Here is a 23553-nt window from a genome sequence, read left to right as displayed (position 1 = left end):
AACCCTGGGAATGAAATGGTCACTTTTATTTTAGATCACCTTGGAACCACTATGGAGAATAGACTGAAGGTGCACGAGTTTTTATGTTGGGAGAGCAGTTGGCTGTGATGGGCAGGACCAAAGTCAACAGACTTCAGTGGCACAGTATGTTGATTGAAGTAAATGTGGGTGGTGAGGAAACGTCTAGGGATGACGCTTAGGTTTCTGGTTCAAGACTAGCTGGGTAGTGGCATTCTTCCGAGGCAAGAAAGGCAGGGAGGAAGACTGGTTTGGGAGAAAGATTATGAATTTGTTGGTAAACTGTTGAGTCAAAGTGCCTGAGGAGCCAACAAAGGAGATGAGGAGGAGGATGACAGATGAAGATGAAGCAGCAGGAGAAAGTAGGATTCAAGAAGAGTGAAAGGTGATCAACATTGTCAGACACTACAGAAAAGGTCTCTTGGTAGAAGCACCTTTAATTTTTCAGTGTTTTCATCCACTTATTTCAATTGATCCAAAAACAATGTCACCATCAGGAAGGCTGACTCAAGAGGACCCATAAATCTAAGCAGCACGCCATCCTGTACTTACCTGCTCCCACACTGGAGACTTAGGGGCAATGCTGCTTGATGGAAGCAAAACAGAAGCCTAAAAAAATGGATGCAGGCCACACTTTACTTGAGTTAAAGAAAGCTGTTTAAATGTATTTGTTTAAAAGATCTGGTCCTGATTTGTAGGTTTCCTGGAGGACTAAAGGGAATAAGAAATGATGCATTGTGTTAACAGAGGATCTTATCATCTCTTCCTGGGATATTAACTTGAATCCATGCGTGGGCTTCAGGGAGTCTATGAAGACCCTGAATTTGTTTGTATGATGTGTATGTACATGAACATGTGCATTGTTTAGAAGGAGGTCCACAGCTTCCGTCAGATTTTTAAAAGGTTCTATGATTCAAAAACAACAGCTAGGAGAGGGTATGAAGAAAAGAGAACCCTCCTACACTGTGGGTGGGAATGTAAATTGGTGCAGTCACTATGGAGAACAGTATGGAAGTTCCTTAAAAAGCTAAAAACAGAGTTACCATATGATCCTGCAATCCCACTCCTGGGCATGTATATCTGGAGAAAACCGTAATTCAAAAAGATACATGCACCCCAATGTTCACTGCAGCACTGTTTACAATAGCCAAGACATGGAAGCAACCTAAATTTCCATCGACAGATGAATGGATAAAGATGATGTGGTATATATATACAATGAAATAGTACTCAACCATGAAAAAAGAATGAAATAATGCTGTTTGCAGCAACATGGATGGACCTAGAGATTATTATACTAAGTGAAGTAAGTCAGACAGAGAAAGACAAATATCATGTATCACTTATGTGTGGAATCTAAAAAATGATACAAATGAACTTACTTACAAAACAGAAATAGACTCACAGACATAGAAAACAAATTTACCTTTACCAAAGGGGATAGGTGGGTGGGGAGATAAATTAGGAGTTTGGGATTAACATATACACACTGCTATATACAAAATAGGTAAACAACAAGGACCTACTGTATAGCACAGGGAACTGTACTCAATATTTTGTAATAACTTAGAAAAGAATCTGAAAAAGATTATATATGTGTATAAATATATGTATGTATGTATAACTGAATCACTGTGCTGTACAACTGAAACTAACACAACATTGTAAATCAACTATACTTCAGTTTTTAAAAAATACCACAATAACAGCTAAGGATAACTGCCTTAGATAAGCACCTTTGATTATCTGTGAATACCGTCATCCACAGATAATTGAGAGCAGTCTGCAAAGCTTAGCAAGAAGGTGTTGCAGGAGAACTGGCATGAGTTATGTGAGTCACCCCTATGGGCTCCCCGCCAGGCTCAGCACAACTGTTGGCCCCTGGCAATCTGATGCTTTAGGTAAATCCCAAGTAACTGGACAGAGAATCCCGAACTCCTGAGGAGCAAGAGGCCAAGTTGCTTCCAGGGGTGAGTATGCCTTCTAGAAGACACACAACAGATGTCCTTTTACCACCCGGCTGTCATTTTCCCCTTCCTCCACTGCCCAGAGCAGCAGCTTTCCACACGTCAAGCACCGGAAATTTCAGAAGCAGCCAAGATTTCTGATAAGCTGACTTTGAAAGCAGAATCCAGTTCCAGAGAAGAAAGTAAGAGAGTAAAGAAGAAATTGCTGGGGGAGTAAATGGCTCTGATCCAAGAGGAGCCCCCTGTAATCACAAATCACATTTACTCTAAATCCATGATGTTAAATCCTCATTGGCATGCAGGCCTATGGAGTGTGTGTGCTGAACTGAGCTGAATGGGACAATCAGAGCAGATGGGGTGAGGAACAGAGCTGGGCCAATCCAGCTGGAGCTGAATGGAAAAGCATTTTTGAGGGATGACAGGAGCCTGCCTGATCAGGTCAATCTCCAAACCAATGACTAGTGCTCCACTCCCTATTCTCCAAAATGTCCCCTGCATGATCAGCTTTTACTGTCCTCATTTTCTCTATTTGAGCCAGACTTTTTCTGGGGTGTTCTGTTGCTGAGCCATATCACAGAATGACATATCGAGACCAAGGTGAAGAAGCTAGTTAGCAGGAATGATCCAGAAACACTGATCCAGAGAGTGGGAGACAGTCTGCAGATTAGGGAAAGGAGTGGGTGGGCCACAGGGCAGAGAAGCCAGATCACTGAGACACATCATTGAAAAGACTAGATCAGATGGGCGATCAGAGAGACAAGCTGAGGGGCAAGTAAAGCCCTCAGAAAAGCAGCACAGGACGGGCCTGTCTTGGCTCAAGTCACAATGACATTGCATGTAGGCTGGCAGCATTCTTCTTGTATGTGGTGAGGGCTAGCATCCTTCATGAGGCTGGGCACAGGTTTTCAAAGCCTTCAGATGATGCCACACAGCTTTCACCCTTTCTCTGGTCAGCAATTTACATTTCTGTAATAACGTTACAATTCTGAAGAGACCAGCTGACAGAGTTAGAAGAATATAGACTCTGAGGCTTGGCAGACCTGGGTTCAAACCCCAGTTCCACCCCTTGCTAGCTGTGGAACCCTGAGCAGTTTAATTAGCTTCAATGAACTTCCATGTGCGTTGGTGATAATATCATCTCACGGGGATATTGTGAGGAATAAATGAGATCACGCATGTAAAGTGTGTGTGATAAAATGTAGGTATTACTAATATTAACAATAATCTTCTCAGATTCCACATACCCCCAGGCATTGTTACAATCCCCCACCCCTTCTGCAACCCCCAAATCTTACCCCCAGATCTTCCTCAGGAAACAGTTGGAAATGGCTGTCTGAGAATACGTGTGTGTGCATTTCTGTATAGTCCGAAAAAGGCCTTTGCAAACTAGTGCCTGAGTTGGAATAGGAAGGTGGAGTTTTGAGGAGGTTTTTTCTTTTGAAATTACATGAATACATCCTCACTGTGAGAATATATAACAAGTAAGAAGTATTCAAAGTAAATCGTGATGGTCTTTCTTCACTCCCCATCAATCCCACTCCCCTCCTCACAGTTACTCACTCACTGCTAACAATCTCCTCTCTATACATTTAGCTGAGGTTTGGGGTTTTATTTTCATAAGTGGGTTCAGACTCTACATATTGATGTGTGACTTGATTTATCAACCAACAACATGTCTTGGAGGTCTCTCTGTGTCAGGACATATAAACCTATCCCATTCTTTTCACACCACTGCATAATATTTCACAGTAATGGATATACCAGTCTACTCATTCAGGAAGAGATATTAAAGTCCTGGGCAAGATGCAGCTAAACCATCACCGGCAGATGGCTGGTCTAGGCACCATGAGAAATCAGGTGTGACTTGTCTTGAATATCTTCCTAGAGCTCCTCTCCCACGAGCCTGGCTCCAAAGCCAGGCTCTGTTGAAGCCTGGCATCTCCTGCACTCCCATTCCAGCTGAAACCTGTGGCCCTTGGTCCCATTCCCTCGGGGTGGATGAAGCGCCCTGTTGCATCCTTGGTGACAGCTCACCGTGACCAGCCTTTAATGCATTCGTTATAGGATAGTTTGACCAGAGAATAAGCCCTTTCATTCTTCCCTTTCTCAACCCCAGCTTGTTTGCCTTGTCAATGCTCCACACTGGAGACTCAGGGTCCTCAGTCTGCTCCAGGACCGTAAGGACCAGCAACCAACCTCCCAGGAAGGAACCATGTTCTCTGTGGCTATGACCTAGGACACACAGCTGAGACCAGGTGGTAGTGTGGGAAAGGGGGTAGAAAATACCAAGGGGAACACAGAGATGGGGGTAGCTAAGAATGAAGGGAGAGAGCTAAGGGAGACTCTTGGAGGCCCATCAAAAACAGATTGTGTAGGGAGTGAAAGACAAGTGAAAGACAATTCAGTGGGAATAATGATGTTTTGCACCACTGCAGAATCTCCTTCTAAGGCCCTTCTGACAGGTGGGCATTCATCTTTTACTTGCATACTTCCAATGACAGAGAGCTCACTATTTTCCAAGGATGCCTAAATTAGTTTGAATCAGCGTGTGGGTTCCTGAGACAGAAAACAGGAAAGTGTTAATGGCTAAAAGAAAACAAATAACTGTCTAGGGTGTGAGCAAAGGAAGAGTAGACTGAGAAGAGCATCTGTTGGGGATGGAGGGAAAAGAGACCTGGGCAGCAGAGAATACTGGTGCGATAGGCAGAATAATGGTCCCCACACCACCAAAGATGTGCACATCCTAATCCCCAGAACCTATGAGTATTTTACCTTACGTGACAAAAGGCACTTTGCAGATGTGATTAAGGATCTTAATATGGGGAGGATATCATGGATATCTGGGTAGACTCAAAGTAATCACAGGGTCCTTTAAAAGAGGGAGGCAGAAGGGTAAGAGTCAGAGGAGATGTGATTATGGAAGCAGAGGTCTGAGTGATGTGCCATGAGCCAAGGAACGTGCTCAGCTTCTAAAAGCTGAAAAAGACAAGGAAATTATTCCCCGCTAGAGGCTCCCGAAGGAATGCAGCCCTACCAACACCTTGATTTGAGCCTGTGGGACCAGTTTGGGACTTCTGATCTTGAGAACTAAGATAATAAATTTGTGTGGTTTAAGCCGCTGTGTTTGTGGTAGTTTGTTACAGCAGCAAAATGAAACCAATACAACCAGGCACCTGACAGTAGAAGAGAGGAAAGGACAACTTTAACATGCCTACAGATCACCTGGAGATCTTGTTCAAATGCAGACTCTGCATCAGTAAGTCTTGGGCAGGGCCTGAGATTTGCATTTCTACCAAGCTGTCAGGTCATACCAATGTTCCTGATCTGATACACCCTTTGATTAACAGGAGGATAGAAGAAAATCAAGAAAAATACCTGTGTAACATTTTACTGTTCATAAAGCCTTTTTGCATCCATCATATCTCATTTTTATCATACCCACAACACTGAGAGGTAGGTATTATTGTCCCCATGTCACACATGAGGAAGCCAAAGCTAAATCAGAGAGGTGAAGTCATTTGTCCACACAAAAGCACAGAAATAGCGTCAGGCTGGCCCCCAGGTGCCCTGACTCCAGAGCCTGTGCTTCTGCCATTTGACAGTGGTTCTCACCCCTGGCTGAATATTAGAATCACCTGTGGACCTTTTAAAACTCCAGTTGCCGAGGTCAAATCCCAGACTAATGACATCAGAATCCCTTGGTGTGTGACCCAAACATCACTAGTTTTGGAATCAACAAGTGATTCCACTGCACAGCTAAGGTTAAGAACCGTTTCACTAGAGCAGCTTCAGCATCAGCATCACCTAGGAACTTGTTAGAAATGCAGATTCTTGGGCCCACCCCAGAACTAACACATTCAAAATTCTGGAGGTGAGGCTCAAGAATCTGGCTGTTGGGCTTCCCTGGTGGCGCAGTGGTTGAGAATCTGCCTGCTAATGCAGGGGACATGGGTTCGAGCCCTGGTCTGGGAAGATCCCACATGCCATGGAGCAACTAGGCCCGTGAGCCACAACTACTGAGCCTGCGCGTCTGGAGCCTGTGCTCCGCAACAAGAGAGGCCGCGATGGTGAGAGGCCCGCGCACCGCGATGAAGAGTGGCCCCCGCTTGCCGCAACTAGAGAAAGCCCTCGCACAGAAACGAAGACCCAACACAGCCAAAAATAAATATAAAAATAAATAAATAAATAAGAGATTACTATTAATTAAAGAAAAAAATTAGATGCAAGAGCATAAGGGAATTGAGATTAAAATAAAATTCACATTTAAAAAAAAGAAAACAAAAGAATCTGGGTGTTAACCAGCCCTCCAGGGGATTCTGATGCACTCTTGAGTTTTAGCATGGCTTTGAAAAGGGCCACCTTGACTCCACGCATAGAGTCAAGGGCTGGGGAAACAAAAGCACACCTTAGATCCAGGTATAAAATTAGGCCAGGTGCTAAGCGACTGAAACCAGCCTCCTAATGGATGTACCAAAGAATAAAAACAGTTCTCAGGTTGGCAACCAGAATACCAAGTCCCCACGCCACAACCTTTCTGATCCTTTGTAAGAGAGACATCTGCCGAAGGCCCTCTCAGACTGTCAAAACATCCTGGAATATAATATTTGCTTCCAACTCTGCACCTTGCTCTTCACTCCCTCACTTAAAACACTAACCTTTCCCATTTGTGCTCTGACCTGAACTGAGTAAACAAGCTTCTAACCACTCTTCTCCCCACCCCTCTCTTCTTGGTATCCAAGATGAGAGTAGCAGGCAAAAGGTTAGTTCTAATGTACCCGAGCAAATGGATATACAATCTAAAATAGCAGTGAGCTACACAGCCGTCCTCCCTGGGCCCATCTCACCTGCCTCAGCAACACTGCCGCCCTTTGGCCTAACTCTATCCCTGGAAAATGGAAAATTCCACAACCAAACATTAGAGTAGATACTTTCCAGAATGGAGCTCACCTCCCCTTCTCCTGTCCCAGAGATACCTCAAGTCTACAGGATCAAGAAAAACAAGGTTAATATGATCCTGCAATCACACTCCTGGGCATATATCCAGAGAAAACTCTAATTCGAAAAGATAAATGGACCCCAATGTTCACTGCAGCACTATTTACAATAGCCAGGACATGGAAGCAACCTAAATGTCCATTGACAGATGAATGGATAAAGAAGATGTGGTACATACATACAATGGAATATTACTCAGCCATAAAAAAGAATGAAATAATGCCATTTGCAACAACATGGATGGACCTAGGGATTATCACACTAAGTGAAGTAAGTCAGAAAGAGAAAGACAAATACCATATGATATCACTTATATGTAGAATCTAAAATATGACACAGGGGCTTCCCTGGTGGCGCAGTGGTTGAGAGTCTGCCTGCTAATGCAGGGGACACGGGTTCGAGCCCTGGTCTGGGAAGATCCCACATGCTGCGGAGCAACTACGCCCGTGAGCCACAATTACTGAGCCTGCGCGTCTGGAGCCTGTGCTCCGCAACAAGAGAGGCCGCTACAGTGAGAGGCCCGCGCACCGTGATGAAGAGTGGCCCCCACTTGCCACAGCTGGGGAAAGCCCTCGCACAGAAACGAAGACCCAACACAGCCATAAATGAATGAATAAATAAATAAATGAATAAATAAAAATTAAAAAAAAAAAAATGACACAAATGAACTTATCTACAAAACAGAAACAGACTCATAGACATAAAGAACAGACTTGTGGTTGCTAAGGGGGAGGGAAGGTGGGGAAGGGAGGGATTGGGAGTTTGGGATTAGCAGGTGCAAACTATTATATATAGGATGGATAAACAAGGTCCTACTGTACAGCATAGGGAAATATATTCAATACCCTGCAATAAACCATAATGGAAAAGAATATGAAAAAGAACGTGTATATATGTATAACTGAATCAATTTGCTGTACTGTAGAAATTAACACAACATTGTAAATCAACTATACTTCAATAAAATAATTTTTTTTAAAAAAAGAAAGGCAAGGCTACAGGATCGAGAAAGTAGAAGGCAGGGAATTTCCTGGCGGTCCAGTGGTTAGGACTCCACACTTCCACTGCAGGGGGCACGGGTTCAATCCCTGTTCAGGGATCCTGCATGCCTCACGGTGTGGCCTAAAAAAAAAAAAAAAAGAAAGTACAAGGCTGGCAGCCACAACTCATGACCAGAGACATGGTCCAACATAGTGCAGAAAAAGTTCTCAGTGAGTATACCCATTAGACAGCAGCTCTCGACAGGGAGTAGGCTCTATTCTAAACTGAATGACAGCTAGTAACAATTCTGTTTTGCTTTTCCTGCCCTTCTGAATCCTCAACTGATCAAGTTCTGAGGGATGAGAAATAGGGGACCAGCACACCCTATTTGAAAGAATTAGAATCTGAGGTGTTAGGACACAACAGGTAGAGCTGATTCACTTTGTTATAAAGCAGAAACTAACACACCATTGTAAAGCAATTACACTCCAATAAAGATGTTTAAAAAAAAGAAAAAAAAAGAAACAGCCTAAGCGTGTGGTAACACCCCTGAAAGTATGCTGGACCCTAAAATAGCTTGCCTGCCCCACTTCCCACTTCAACTGATTATGATCATCTTGCTTGATTAAAAGAAGTCATAATAGTAACTGAGAATTCGTTATTAAGCAAATGCTTAATTAAACTGAGATTAGTTGTTAAGCTAGAACTTGAGTCTTAGGAAGAAAAGAAGTGGACATCTAAGATCAAGCTATGGAGAAAGAAAAAGTGTGATTAGAGTCAATTATATCTTCTGCCAGACGGAAGACCTGATGAATGTCCGAGTCTCTCCAAACAAAGTCCTTGAAACATCAGTGAAGGGAGAGAGCCTGGCGAGACAACGGGCAGCAGGTACTTGGGAGTTGTCTAGTAACTTGGTGGTAGGAGGAGGGACTAGCTCAGGACCCAGGGAGACGTCTGCGCTGGGACTGCTGCCTTCAGAGAGTTGGAGAGGCAAGAGGCTGAGGACTGAAAACGAGACGGGGAGTGATTCTCGGTGACCAGCAGTATCCCAAAGAAAGGAAGCTGCCGGCCTGGACTGCCAGCGATGGCCGGCACTGCGTTGCAGCTCTGAACCCACTGCTCTGCCTACCCCCATGAGAATTTGAGCTGGAGAGCCAGCATGCCCTGGTAAGTGGAAATCCTGCCACTTCAAGACATGGAGTCATCTTTCTCATTTGGAGTGACCCTTGCTATCCTGGCCTCCCTCATTATTGCTGCTAATGCCCTAGTGGCCATGGCTGTGCTGTCGTTGATCCACAAGAATGATGGTGTCAGTCTCTGCTTCACCTTGAATCTGGCTGTGGCTGACACCTCCCTTGGCCTGGCCATCTCTGGCCTAGTCACAGACCAGCTCTCCAGCCCGGCTCGGCCCACACAGAAGACCCTGTGCAGCCTTCGGATGGCATTTGTCACTTCTTCTGCAGCTGCCTCTGTCCTCACGGTCATGCTGATTGCCTTTGACAGGTACCTTGCCATCAAGCAGCCCCTCCGCTATTTCCAGATCATGAATGGGCTCATGGCCGGGGCCTGCATTGCCGGGCTGTGGTTGGTGTCTTACCTCATTGGCTTCCTCCCACTCGGGGTCCGCGTATTCCAGCAGACCGCCTACAAGGGGCCCTGCAGCTTCTTCGCTGTGTTTCACCCACGCTTCGTGCTGACCCTCTCCTGCGTTGGCTTCTTCCCAGCCCTGCTCCTCTTTGTCTTCTTCTACTGTGACATACTCAAGATTGCTTCCACGCACAGCCAGCAGATCCGCAAGACAGAGAATGTGGGAGCCCCGGCCGGGGCTCACCGGCCCCCACGGACCCCCAGTGACTTCAAGGCTGTCCGCACTGTGGCCGTTCTCATTGGCAGCTTCACTCTGTCCTGGACCCCGTTCTTTATCACTAGTATTGTGCAGGTGGCCTGCCAGGAGTGCCACCTCTACCCAGTGCTGGAACGGTACCTGTGGCTGCTTGGTGTGGGCAACTCCCTGCTCAACCCACTCATCTATGCCTATTGGCAGAAGGAGATACGGCAACAGTTCTCCCAGATGGCCCTGGGAATGAAGAAGGGGCTCGCCGCATTCCTCCTCCTTCTCTCGGCCAGGGATGGTGGCCCACAGGGGCCCAGGGAAAGTGCCCGTCACATCACCACCATCTCCCACTCAGAGCTTGATGGCTAAGATGGTAAGGGCAGACAAGTTTCAAAGTGCCTCTCTCTCCCTTCTCAGAGCCCCAGCTAGGAGATCAGATGGAGCTAGGGAAAAGAGAGCACTTGCTTCCAGCAACTGACCACCCCCTGCACCTCCTAACCTCAGACTGAGAGGTAACTAAGGCAGGGTGCTGACTTCCCCCTATAATCAGCTTCCCCATTTGCAAATCTCCATTCCTCCCTGCCCTTCTTTTGCAATGAGTCTGTTTCTTCTGTAGAGGTATACTTACTTAAAGCAAGAAGTATACTACTGGAAAGATGCTTAAACTCAAATCTTATTTTTGAATACACTAGAGCAGCACTGTCTAATAGAAGTCTAATGCAAGCCACCTATGTAATTTTAAATGTTCTAGTAGTCATGTTAAAAAGGTAAAAAAAAAAGAAGCAGGCGAAAATAATGTTTCATTCAACTCAATATATCCAAAACATTAATTCAACATGTAATCAATATAAAAGATTATTACACTATTTTTTTCATGCTAAATCTTTGAAGTCTGGTGTGTATTTTACCCTTACAGAATATCTCAATTCAAACTAGCCATGTGCCAAATGCTCAAGAGCTACATGTGGCCAGTGGCTATCATATTAGACAGCACAGCACTAGAGAAATGAGGTTCTGTTCTTTTTAACTGTGTACTACAGTGATTGCTTTGGTGAAATGAGGAGTCCTGCCCTCCCTGATGTAAATCAGACATTTTATGTAGTGAGGTTGTATAAATGTAGGAACCTGAATTAGATACTAAAGCTTGTCTTTTTCCACACGTCACGGTGTTCAAAACAGTGTTTCTTTGGCGAATCGCCTGTCTTGTAATTATTTCTGCTGTTACCCCTCCAACCCACCACCTTCCTAACTCTGTGGTGCCCCTTCACCTCAGTTGGCCTCTTATGTCACTTGTAGCTACTTGCTGATGACGATGCCAAACCACAAATTCTGAGACATTGAAAGGAAAGAAAGGGAAAAAAGGGGTAGGTACCAAAAAAGTCACTGCCAAGCCCCCCACACTGGACCCACTTTGCTCCTCAGAGCTTGACCTTCTTCCATTTACTCTCAAATTTGCATTTTCCTAAGAAACTCAGTTGCATAAGAGGATGTCTCCAAAATGGCCCAAGAGACCAGCCTTATCCTGCTTTCTTGTAGGTACAGAAAATGACTGTTGGCAACTGGGAATTATACTCAGGCTCCCCCTGGGCAACCCTGGCAGCAGAAACTACAAGAATAGAGTGGAGAAGAAACCCAGGAACCACGCTCAGCCTTCCTGAGCTTTCCTGTAACCCTTTCCACAACCTCCTGGTCTCCACAGTACATTCCTAGAGAGTTTGTCTCTTAAGGCCCTCAACTAGATTATCTCCCTAGAAAGCTGGTGAGTGGACAACAAAAAAGGGCAGAAGAAACCAAAACAGTATGAAATGATTTGTCTGGGATTTGGTACCAAACACAAACACAAATAGTAACTGGGTTTGGGGACAAAATTGAAAGCAGGCTCAAATCAATGCCCTCCTTATTGGTGGTTCAAAGCTTAATTTCCTGGCCTTGCTGCAAAGGACTGATCTTCCCAAGGTAACACAAGCAAAGCGGAATGGAAGCTAGTTACAGGAGAAAGGCAGGAGCTGAGGGGAGGCCAGCTGATTGTTGTGCTATGAGGTTCAGTCTAAAAAACCCTGCTATTCCTGGGAGTCAGTGTGCGCAGTGGGAAAATCACAGGCTTTGAAGTCCAACAGACCAGTGTTCAAATTATGATTCAGTCATTTAAATTCTCAAAGACACAGTTTCCTCATTTGTAAAATTGGGGTGATAATGCCTACCTTATTTGGCTATAGTGACGATTAACTCAGACAATGCATATGAAAATGGCTAGAACACCACAGCACATTGTTAGTGCTCAGAAAATGTTCTCTTCCTCTTCCTTAAAAATCCTAAAGAATAAAACATCCAGCTGACCAATCTAAGGGAATCCATCACATTTGCAGACATTAGGAAAAATGAGTGATGAGAGGTGACTCAGGCTGGAAAAGACAAACATAAATCTAATACTTTAGCAGGATCAAGACAGAGCAGATATAAACAAGGCACTGTTATCATATTCTTGGGTTTAAGAGTAACCGCAATTAAGAACACTGTGTTTAGTAAGCCGCCAAGAGCAGAGATACAGAATGCTATGCTGAAGAGCCTAATGGCTTTCTTTGACACAGGCTCCTGTACAGATAAGGGAATGCACTGGAGTGGAGACATTCAGATTTCATTCACACATCCAATGTTGTCTCCTGATGGACTTGCAGAGAAGCCAGATCCTGTTCAGCAATTTGATCAAAACAGCCAAAAAGATATTAAGACCTTGTAGGACAGAATGTAGATCAATTGGTCCCATCTATAATCTCCATGAAAAGCTTATTGTGAATCCGTTAAAAAACATTGTGACATGACTAAGTTTTATACTAATTCCTTGGGTAGCTAATGTTATGTACAGCACACCTCCGTTTCAGAGGACTACCCTCAAGAACAGTACACACAGCCCTCTGGACAGGGGCATTTTGAGTGGTTTCACAAATGTTAGAGGCAGGTTGCCCTGATCCACCAACACTCTCCTGCTTGTCCACATGACCAAAAAGCCCATCTCTGAGAGTTGGCCAGCCAGAGTTAGCCTTGGGACGTATTCTCCCTATATGATGAAGTGTTTACTGGTTCACATGGGCAATGAACTTGTGACTCACTTGCTCAGTCACTGGCCAAACTAAACAGAGACCAGTGAAAACAGCAGGCTCGAGAGATACTTCAAGGACACACAGAACAAGAGGAAACATGGTGTTGACAGCTGGGCAATGAGAACAGCAATGGTCCCAAGGCCAGACCCAACCCCTTGCTGCCATCAGCCACTCACTTATTTTGTGACTCCTTCAGTACCTTCCACGTCATCCTTCAAATGGCTGGCTGGTCTGGAATCTTCTCCTTTTAATTAATAAATCTTCATTTGTTATTTCTTGCAATCATATAAACTCAATGATCGTACCTACAAGTGTCAACTGGCATTCATTTATTCATCTGTCCATCCATCTACCTACCCAACAAGCATTTATTGAGGGCTAGGTGCTAAAACTACTCCAGCTTTCCTGGATTTCTTTTAGAGCTATATATTGATGTATACATGATGTTCATTATTTTTTTTCTGATTATAAAAGCAATTTTTTTCATTTTAGAAATTTTTGAATATACAGAAAATCATAAAGGTACCCATAATTATACCACCCAGAGATGATCACTGTTATTTTCCTTCATCTGTTTTCTTCACTTAATATTATATTGTGCTATTTTCCTATGTCATTAAGCTTTCTTCAAAAACATGAGTTCTAAGGATTGCATGTTTTTCAACATGAGTATATAATATTTTAACCATTTTTCTATAGTTGTACATTTATGTTATTTCCAATTTCTCACTGTTATAATACCACTGTAAATACCCTTGTGTATAAATCTTTGACATGTCTGTTTAATGCCCTAAGATAAAATTCTCCAAAGTAGTATTACTAGGTCAAGGAGCATTAAACACGTAAAAGAATTTTGATTCATACTTTTGCTGGCCTTTCTTGAAGGGTAATGTTTCCCTAGGATATTTGCTATGAGAAGTCAAAAGTGAGCCATAAATGAACAGACCACAGTGATATGAATATCTCAAAGAAATAAAAGTGCATGGCTTCCTGAAAGCATAAACCATACCAAGAGAGCTGACCAGTTTTTTTTTTAACAAAAGGAAACCTGTTGCTATGCCCTACTGCTAGAGTTAATCTGCAAATCCAGAATTCTGGACTAATGGGACACAGCAGTCTAACAACACCCCTCACAGGACAACTGCATCATTGATACAGCATCATGTGATATACAGATACCAATTTCAGTGTGTTTTCACTCTTAAAATCTTCTGATAGTGGCTTTGTGCAATACCATAAAATGTTAAATAGGCACGAGAATATGAAAATATGATCACATGGAGCCAGGAGCCAGGTCTTGATGCAGCTGAAGCCACGAAGCCATAGTCTCGCAGCCTTGCTGACCAGGAAAGATGTGCTCCACCTAATGGATCCACTGTGGCAGGGTGAAGTATGGGAGAGCTTAACATGCTACTAGCCAGCCATATGTTCACTGGATTTACAAGCTGTTGGGACCATAAGCAGCCACTGAGCTCAAAGAGCCCTCTCACGAGGAGTCCTAGAAACAACTAATGCAGCTGCTAAGGGTCTCAGAGTCTGTTTTAATGCACAAAGCAGTTCCTGTTTCTTTCAAAATGCCTTCTACACAATGGGGCGGGCAGAATTCATTTGCTCCAAAGCTCCAGAGGGACTAAAATCAGACCAAGAACCTGGGGGCTGGGGGGTTCTCTATTTTTTTAGGTTTGTTTTCATTTGGTGTATGTCACCCAATAGTCCCATGATTGAATTATATTCCCCATTTAATATAATAAATCCATATTGGTTCCAGTTCTATCTCAACTGAGTTGACATTATGGCACTAAAAAGATGATGAACACGCTGAGATAACAGTCATTGGCCCAGTAAAATGCCATGCTGTCTTACAAAACTGTTCATTGTGCTTTTACCACTCATAATAGTTTTGCGGATTTGCCCACTGAGCCGTTTGACAAATACTAAAGCACATCCTATGGAAGAGCAAACTGACGTCATCTCAGAGGTGGTTTAAAAAGTAAGAAAACTGAACCAAGAAATTAGAGCTGAATGGCTGTGAGGTTATTTCAAATGTGGAAAACGGGCTCATAATCCAAAATTCCAACTACCACTTTAAGATTACCAGGTCCCTTAGTAATCTTATGCAATGATGTGTTAAATTGTTTTTCTTATTTACTAAATAAACGGGAGAGCCAAGGATGCATGAAGAGTGTTTATAATGAGTTAGGCACAGCCCCAAATACAACTGAATTCTGATGCTGAGACACTGGATAGAGAGAAGAGATATCCTTTACTGAAACCTCAGGAATTAAGATTAATGCGAGTGGCCATTCTAACTGAGAAGATATGAAGATCGAAAATATTATCCCTTAAGGGATATGTTTTAGTGAATAGAAAAGAAGTATTTATAATCAGGTTCTTAGAAGTTTAATCATTCCTCCCATAAATTTATAAGCCTAACAACAGACTTCTTTGCATGGGAGGAAAGAGGGTGAGAAGTCTAGCCCCATGCCCAAATTACTCAATTTGAAATTAGTGAGATCTGGGACTTCCCTGGCAGTCCAGTGGTTAAGACTTCACCTTCCAATGGGTGCGGGTCGGGGAGCTAAGATCCCACATGCCTCGGGGCCAAAAAACAAAACATAAAACAGAAGCAATATTGTAACAAATTCAATAAAGACTTTAAAAAAAAAGAAATTAGTGACATCTGTATCAATAATTCTAAGTTCTTCAATAAATAGTATTACATACAACAAGAACAAACTCCTGTGTGTATGGTATGCTCACTTAGACTGGGGAAGAAGAGGGGGCTAGTGAGGAAGGAGGTCATGGAGAAGAAAGGCCAACAAAGGAAACATAAGGAAGCAGTAGAAAGTGGAGAATAAGAAGAAAATGATATATTTGCAATCACAGGTCTCCAGGAAATAATTTAAATCTAGTCTTACAGTTAAGTGTCAAAGAGTGATCAACCACAACGACCATTGACCTTCTTTCTCCCAGGGTGCTATAAAGACAGGGGAACTAATGAAATCAGTATTCTTTACTGCTCACCTGCCATAAACTTTAAGTGACCCTGGCCAAGGCTGAGTCAGTACACCTCTAGCATGGTGATTATAAGCATGGGCTCATGACCCAGATGGCCTGGGTTAGAATCCTGGCTCTGCCATTTCCTAGGAATGAAGTTTTTACCTTGCTGTGCCTCAGTTCCTCACCTGAAAAATAAGAATAGTACCTATCTCATAGGGTCATTGAAAGGATGTAAACAGTTTTATAAACATAATACACTTAAAACAGTATCTGGCACATAAAAGCTTTATAAGCCACTTTGGAAGATAGTTTAGCAGTTTCTTACAAAACTAAACATACACTTACCATACAATCCAGCAATTGCACTCCTTGGTATTTAACCAAATGAGCTGAAAACTTTTGTCCACATAAACGCTTGCACATGAATATTTATAACAGCTTTATTCATAATTGCCAAAACTTGGAAGCAACCAAGACGTCCTTCCGTAGGTGAATGGATAAATATACTGCGGTACATCCAGAAAGAAAAAAGAGAAAATGAGCTATAAAGCCATGAAAAGACATGGAGGAACCTTAAGTATATATTACTAAGTGATATATACTTATATATAGTATAGCCCATATAAGCCTAAGAAGGCTACATACTGTTTGATTCCAACTATATGACACTCTGGAAAAAGCAAAACCATAGAGACAGTAAAATGATCAGTGGATTCTGGGGGGTTGGGGGAGAGGGAAGGATGAATAGGCAGAGCACAGAGGATTTTTAGGATAGTGAAACCATTCTGTATGATACTATAATGGTGGATACATGTCATTATACATTTGTCAAAACCCACAGGATGTATAACACTGAGAGTGAACCCTAATATAAATGACGGATGTGAACTGATAATGATGTGCCAATGTAGGTTCATTGACTGTAACAAATGAATCACCCTGGGTGAGGAATTTTGATCAAGGGGAAGCTGCATGTATGCGGGGGTAGGAGGTACATGGGAAATCTCTGTATCTTCCACACAATTTTGCTACGAATCTAAAACTTCTCTAAAAAAATTAAGTCTATTAAAATTTATTTTGAAAAGGTAGTACTTTAGATTGACAATTAAGAAGACACTGTGGGGTGGTAGAATGAGACAGAGAAGGAATCTGATAACTATGTGCTAGCCTCAAGTCTGCCATCATCAGGCTATGTGACTTAGGACAAATTTTCTTAGCTTTTCTGGACCCTATTTTGTCTACCTATACAAAAAGGGGAGTAGAGCTCAGTGGGGCTTAACCTTGTTTGGGTTGCTCCCTTCCAGGCTACCCTCCACACAAGGATTATCTTCCTAAAAAATAAAAGCTGGTTATATTATTCCCTATTTTAAACTTCCTTTGCCTGGCCCCTCCCTCCAGGATAAAAGCCAAACTCTTTCTTAGGGTATATAGAGACCCTTCACAATTTGACCCTTTTGGCCACACTATTCTAATTTCCTTTCATTCTAGCCCATATTTCTTTTTTTTTTTAATTAACATAACTTTTCTGTTCTCAAATCACCTTATTTTTTAAAAATATTTATTTATTTATTTAGGCTGTGCCAGATCTTTTTTTTTTAATTAATTAATCTATTTATTTATTTTTGGTTCCGTTGGGTCTTCGTTGCTGCGTGCGGGCTTTCTCTAGTTACGGTGAGTGGGGCTACTCTTGGTTGCGGTGTGCGGGCTTCTCATTGAGGTGGCTTCTCTTGTTGCAGAGCATGGGCTCTAGGCGCGTGGGCTTCAGTAGTTGTGGCGCGTGGGCTCGGTAGTTGTGGCGCAGGGGCTTAGTTGCTCCGCGGCATATGGGATCTTCCCGAACCAGGGCTCGAACCCATGTCCCCTGCATTGGCAGGCGGATTATTAACCACTGCGCCACCAGGGAAGCCCTGCACTGGGACTTAGTTGCAGCACGTGGGCTCTTAGTTGTGGCATATGGACTTCTTAGTTGTGGCATGCATGTGGGATCTAGTCCCCCGACCAGGGATCGAACCCAGGCACCCTGCATTGGGAGGGCGGAGCCTTAGCCACTGGACCACCAGGGAAGTCCGTAGCCCATATTTCTTTACAAGTGCTTCTCAAAGTGTAATCTAAGGATCACCCTCCGTCAAATGCCTATGACAAAAGCAAATGCCTTTGCTCCAAATAAGTTTAGGATCTCAGGTGACAGGATACAAGAATCTACATTTTTCACAAGATCTCCAGGTGATTCTGCCTCATGTGGCATTTGAAAACCATAACCCTTTATTTCAGCCACGCTGAAATCTCCCCCATTTCCCTGCCTGGAATGTCCTTCCCTGCCTTATCTACCTGGTAACATCTGCTTTTTAGCACAACTGTCACCTCCACTATGAAGCCTTTGGCCAATCCCCTAGGTAATTGGCTGTTCCCTCCTCTGTGCTTCTACAGCACTTAGTTCATCTCTCAGACAGTACTTAGTACCTACTGTATTGTACTTAGTACCTACTTACATGTCTGTTTCTCCTACTATAATGTGACCTTGAAATCAGAGACTATGTTTTAATTTATTTTTACATCCCCAGCATCTAAGACATAATAGATAACAATAAATGTTTGTTGAACAAATGAATGAATGGATAAAGATGAAGAACTAAAGTATTCATCTCACAAATATTTGAGTGCCTACAAAGTGGTAGGCACTATTCTGGTACAAGAAAGTAGCCAGAACTTTTTGCCTGTAAGATAGCTAGAACCCTGGACACAGGGTTCTATTTTAAGCCTCTTCCAGCATTTTATCTGTGAAAACTTCCAAATGAGCTCCTTGTTTGTTTATTCATTCTTTAGGATAGAACCACTTGTCTGATGTTTACAAGTGGCATTATGACAATGAATGGCAATGGGAAAGCACAATGTACTTAGTCTATTCCCATAAATGTGCTTTGGGAGTCCAGACTCAACTTCATAGTCACCTTCTCTTTATTGCTTTCTGGAGAACATAATATAAATTAAAGATTTTGCAAATGAGAAAACAGTAAATGAAGACAAAGCCAAAGTTATTCTGCCAATAAATACTTTAATGAGAACCGAGGTCTGTAACATAAATAGCAGTAACTGCCCTGTCCTATGCCTTCTGCTCTAGCCCAAGTCTGGGGCTAACAAACTACATTTAACCCACATTTGAAGAGAAGATCATTTTGAGTGTCATCCATCAGTATCCATCTTCACAGAAGATACCAATCTGGGGCCAGAGTCTCAATGTTAATACTTCCTCTCAGGGAAAAGTTCACATGGCAACACAAACACATGAGCAATTTTGAACCATCCTATCGTTCTTCCATCAGGAGGGCCTTGGGAGACCAATGGTTCAGTAAACACTTACAACTTTGTCAAAATACATTAGAACACAGAAAAAGGGAAAGGAAGAGTAGAAAGGTTGGCAGGGCTTGACTCACATATAATTCAGTCCTTAGATTTGAAGCCTCTTGAGCTGCTCGTACGTAATAAAAAACTGAAGAGTAAGTCATGGAAGATCACTGGGATGATACTGAAAGTCAAACCCGGTTCTAAAATTGTGCATTGCATTCTCTTAAATTGAGGTACTTAGTCTGTGCTATTCTAAGTTGCATTTGCTTAAAAGTCTTTTTTAAAACAATATCTGGCAAATCAGGCATGTGTTGAGTGCTCACCATGTGCCAATTTTGATTGTTGGCATTTAGCAATATAAACATATTAAAATTCTAACATACTTATATTCTTCAGGGGCAAACAGGCCACACACACACACACACACACACACACACACACACACACACAGAGAGAGACACACAACTATCCAAGAACATCAACGACATATAATTCAGTGCTAGAGTAACTGTTACAGACATTAGGTGATCAGAGGAATCCCAAGGAGGGAGGGAGATACTATCTCCCTTAACCTATAGACTCCACAAGGGCAAGGATTACTTTTCAACCCTGGACTGCTCACCACTGTACAAACACCACCACACACACTATCCAACTCATGGCTCTGCCCATAGGAGGCACTCAAACACAGCTAAAGGAAGGAGGGTCATCCATGAGGAAGGAGCCCTGCTTCGCTCTGGATTCTTTTGCTCTATGAGTGTTTTCTGTCTTATTATTTCCCCAGCTATTTTAGTCATACACTTAGGGGTAGGAAATATGGACTACCTCAGCATGGACCTTCCTGTGGACATCTCCTAGCAGGGTTTCCCAAAACTTCCTAGCCCCTTCCAGATTTGGCTGTGTTTGTTGTTGTTGTTTGTTTTAAAGAGGAATAGAAACTTTGCCATTTCTTTTCTAATCCCTTTAGTTTGTATTAGACTCCAACTGAAAGCCATTTCTGTACTTAGTTCCACCCACAGTGGTCACCATTAGAATGCTTGAGTAGATTCTCACTTGCCTAAAGGCTTCAATAATCAAATTTTCCTTCCTATAGCCTAGAATTACCTGGGAGCTTGAAGCATTTACTTTCATTCTCATGTTCCAAAAGGATACAATGATGTTCCAGGGTCCAAGTCGAAGCCAGTTTGGCCAAAATCCTTTATAGAGTGCAAAAAAGCCCTCATGTTTCCACATCTGCGGGAAAGATATAATAAAAAAAATAAGAGTGAATTCTCCTTACACTTTACATCTGACAATTATTTTTATTTTAGTACTCATCTTCCATGCCCCTCCCCAACAACTTAGGATCCATGAATGGTCCTTTTTCTAAAGACATACATTTTGTGTTCTAAATCCACCCACCCACTCATTCAACAAATATTTACTAAGCACCTACAATATGCAAGGTACTCTTCTCCATTTTGAGATAATAGTAATAATAGTAAACAAGAGAGAAAGTGTCTGTGGTAGCCAGCCTCCAAGATGGACCCCGATGAAAGCCAACTCCAGTTATTCACACCCTTGTGTAGTCCCTCCCACAACATATCAGGATTGGTCTGTGTCACCAATAGAGTATGGCAGTAGTGAACGTACGTCACCACCAATGCTATGCTATAAAAGACATTTTGTATATAATAAGGTTTTGGGGCTTCCCTGGTGGTGCAGTGGTTGAGAATCTGCCTGCCAATGCAGGGGACATGGGTTCAAGCCCTGGTCTGGGAAGATCCCACATGCCGCGGAGCAACTAAGCCCGTGTGCCACAACTACTGAGCCTGCGCGTCTGGAGCCTGTGCTCTGCAACAAGAGAGGCTGCGATAGTGAGAGGCCCGCACACCGCAATGAAGAGTGGCCCCTGCTTGCCACAACTAGAGAAAGCCCTTGCACAGAAACAAAGACCCAACACAGCCAAAAATAAATAAATAAATAAATTTTTTAAAAAAATAAGGTTTTGCCTTGTTCTGTCTTTGATCATTTACTATGGAGGAAGCCAGCCGCCATGTCATGAAGAGAAGCCCATGTGGTGAGAGACTAAGCCCTCCAGCCAATAGCCAGAGAGGAACAAAGCCTTCCTGCTGACAACTACATGAGTGATCCTTAAAGCAGATGTCCCAGCCCCAGTCAAGCCTTCAGATGATTACAACCCTAGCTGACATCTGGACTATTACCTCATGAGACAGCCTAAGCTGAAATCATTCAGCTAAGCTGCTTCTGAATTCCTAACTCACAGAAACTGTGACATAATAAATGCATGTTGTATTAAGGCACTGAGTTTTTGAGTAATTTGCTACACAGCCACAGATAACATACATTCCCTGCCCTCATGGAGTGCATACTCTAGTCGAGCTGACAAACGAATACATAAATTGACATATATTATATTCACAAATAATAAGTACTAATAAGAAAACTAAAGCAGGGTAGGGGAAGAGGAGTTGGGCAAGTCACTGTCCTTCTCTGAATCTGTTTCATCACTGTAAATTCTGTGTATGTAATGCCATAGCTGACCTCATGTGAATGACCAGAGGATTAGATGAGAAATAGTGTAAAATGCTTTGAGTTTAAGTTTTCTGTTTTATACAGTGGAGGTCCTACATATGCCAACTGAGTGGTTATTAGAATTAAATGACACAGAGATTGGTTCAAGATGGCGGAGTAGAAGGACAGGCGCTCACTCCCTCTTGCGAGAGCACCGGAATCACAACTAACTGCTGAACAATCATAGACAGGAGACACTGGAACTCACTACAAAAGATACCCCACATCCAAAGACAAAGGAGAAGCCGCAATGAGATGGTAGGAGGGGTGCAATCACAATAAAATCAAATCCCATAACTGCTGGGTGGGTAACTCACAAACTGGAGAACACTTATATCACAGAAGTCCACCCACTGGAGTGAAGGTTCTGAGCCCCATGTCAGTTCCCAACCTGGGGGTCTGGCAACGGGAGAAGGAATTCCTAGAGAATCAAACTTTGAAGGCTAGCGGGATTTGATTGCAGGACTTCGACAGGACTGGGGGAAACAGAGACTCCACTCTTGGAGGGCACTCACAAAGTAGTGTGCACATCGGGACCCAGGGGAAGGAGCAGTGACCCCATAGGAGACTGAACCAGACCTACCTGCTACTGTTGGAGGGTCTCCTGCAGAGGCGGGGGGTGGCTGTGGCTCACCGTGGGGACAAGGACACTGGCAGCAGAACTTCTGGGAAGTACTCTTTGGCGTGAGCCCTCCCAGAGTCCACCATTAGCCCAACCAAAGAGCCGGGTAGGCTCCAGTGCTGGGTCGACTCAGGCCAAACAACCAACAGGGAGGGAACCCAGCCCCACCCATCAGCAGACAAGCAGATTAAAGTTTTACTGAGCTCTGCCCACCAGAGGAACAGCCAGCTCTACCCACGACCAGTCCCTCCCATCAGGAAGCTTGCACGAGTCTCTTAGATAGCCTCATCCACCAGAGAGCAGACAACAGAAGCAAGAAGAACTACAATTCTGCAGCCTGTGGAAGGAAAACCACATTCACAGAAAGATAGACAAAATGAAAAGGCAGAGGACTTTGTGCCAAATGAAGGAACAAGATAAAACCACAGAAAAACAACTAAATGAAGTGGAGATAGGCAACCTTCCAGAAAAAGAATTCAGAATAATGATAGTGAAGATGATCCAGGACCTCGGAAAAAGAATGGAGGCAAAGACTGAGAAGATGCAAGAAATGTTTAACAAAGACCTAGAAGAATTAAAGAACAAACAGAGATGAACAATACAATAACTGAAATGAAAACTACACTAGAAGGAATCAATAGCAGAATAACTGAGGCAGAAGAATGGATAAGTGACCTAGAAGACAGAAATGGTGGAATTCACTGCTGTGGACCAGAATAAAGAAAAAACAATGAAAAGAAATGAAGACAGCCTAAGAGACTTCTGAGACAACATTAAACACAACATTCGCATTGGGGCTTCCCTGGTGGCGCAGTGGTTGAGAATCTGCCTGCCAATGCAGGGGACACGGGTTTGAGCCCTGGTCTGGGAAGATCCCACATGCCACGGAGCAGCTGGGCCCGTGAGCCACAATTACTGAGCCTGCGCGTCTGGAGCCTGTGCTCCGCAACAAGAGAGGCCACGATAGTGAAGAGGCCCACGCACCATGATGAAGAGTGGCCCCCGCTTGCCGCAACTAGAGAAAGCCCTCGCACAGAAACGAAGACCCAACACAGCCATAAATTTAAAAAATAAATAAATAAATAAATAAATTAATTAATTAATTAATTTAAAAAGTTCAGC

The 23553-nt window shown here is 43.2% G+C and overlaps 2 protein-coding genes across 3 annotated transcripts in view; one reads left to right on the top strand and one right to left on the bottom strand.

The window, feature by feature from the left end:
• Window positions 1-9156: 9156 nt before the first annotated feature.
• GPR119 (G protein-coupled receptor 119) lies at window positions 9157-10164 on the top strand. Its single transcript, XM_007188282.2, has one exon. It carries the CDS (start codon window positions 9157-9159, stop codon window positions 10162-10164), a length of 1008 nt encoding a protein of 335 aa, XP_007188344.1.
• Window positions 10165-16337: 6173 nt separating this feature from the next.
• SLC25A14 (solute carrier family 25 member 14) overlaps window positions 16338-23553 on the bottom strand; it is a 38365-nt gene continuing 31149 nt past the window's right edge. Inside the window, exons 10-12 of one of the 2 annotated variants that reach the window (XM_057537510.1) lie at window positions 20388-20468; window positions 19325-19380; window positions 16338-16399 (exon numbers count right to left, since the gene is read on the bottom strand). In XM_057537510.1, the coding sequence (XP_057393493.1) occupies window positions 19339-19380; window positions 20388-20468 (123 nt within the window). In that variant the 3' untranslated portion in view covers window positions 16338-16399; window positions 19325-19338. Of the gene's footprint in view, window positions 16400-18931; window positions 19381-20387; window positions 20469-23553 lie in introns of those variants that run through there. The other variant, XM_057537511.1, reaches the window with a different exon arrangement.

The sequence above is a fragment of the Balaenoptera acutorostrata genome, chromosome X, assembly GCF_949987535.1.
Source record: "Balaenoptera acutorostrata chromosome X, mBalAcu1.1, whole genome shotgun sequence".
NCBI lineage: Eukaryota > Metazoa > Chordata > Mammalia > Artiodactyla > Balaenopteridae > Balaenoptera > Balaenoptera acutorostrata.
The sequence above is the reverse complement of the archived record's forward strand: the minus strand, read 5'-3'. Positions and strand labels throughout refer to the sequence as shown.

Coding starts and splice junctions, on each gene's coding strand:
- GPR119 (XM_007188282.2), top strand. CDS start 9,157: ATGGAGTCATCTTTCTCATTTGGAGTGACCCTTGCTATCCTGGCCTCC.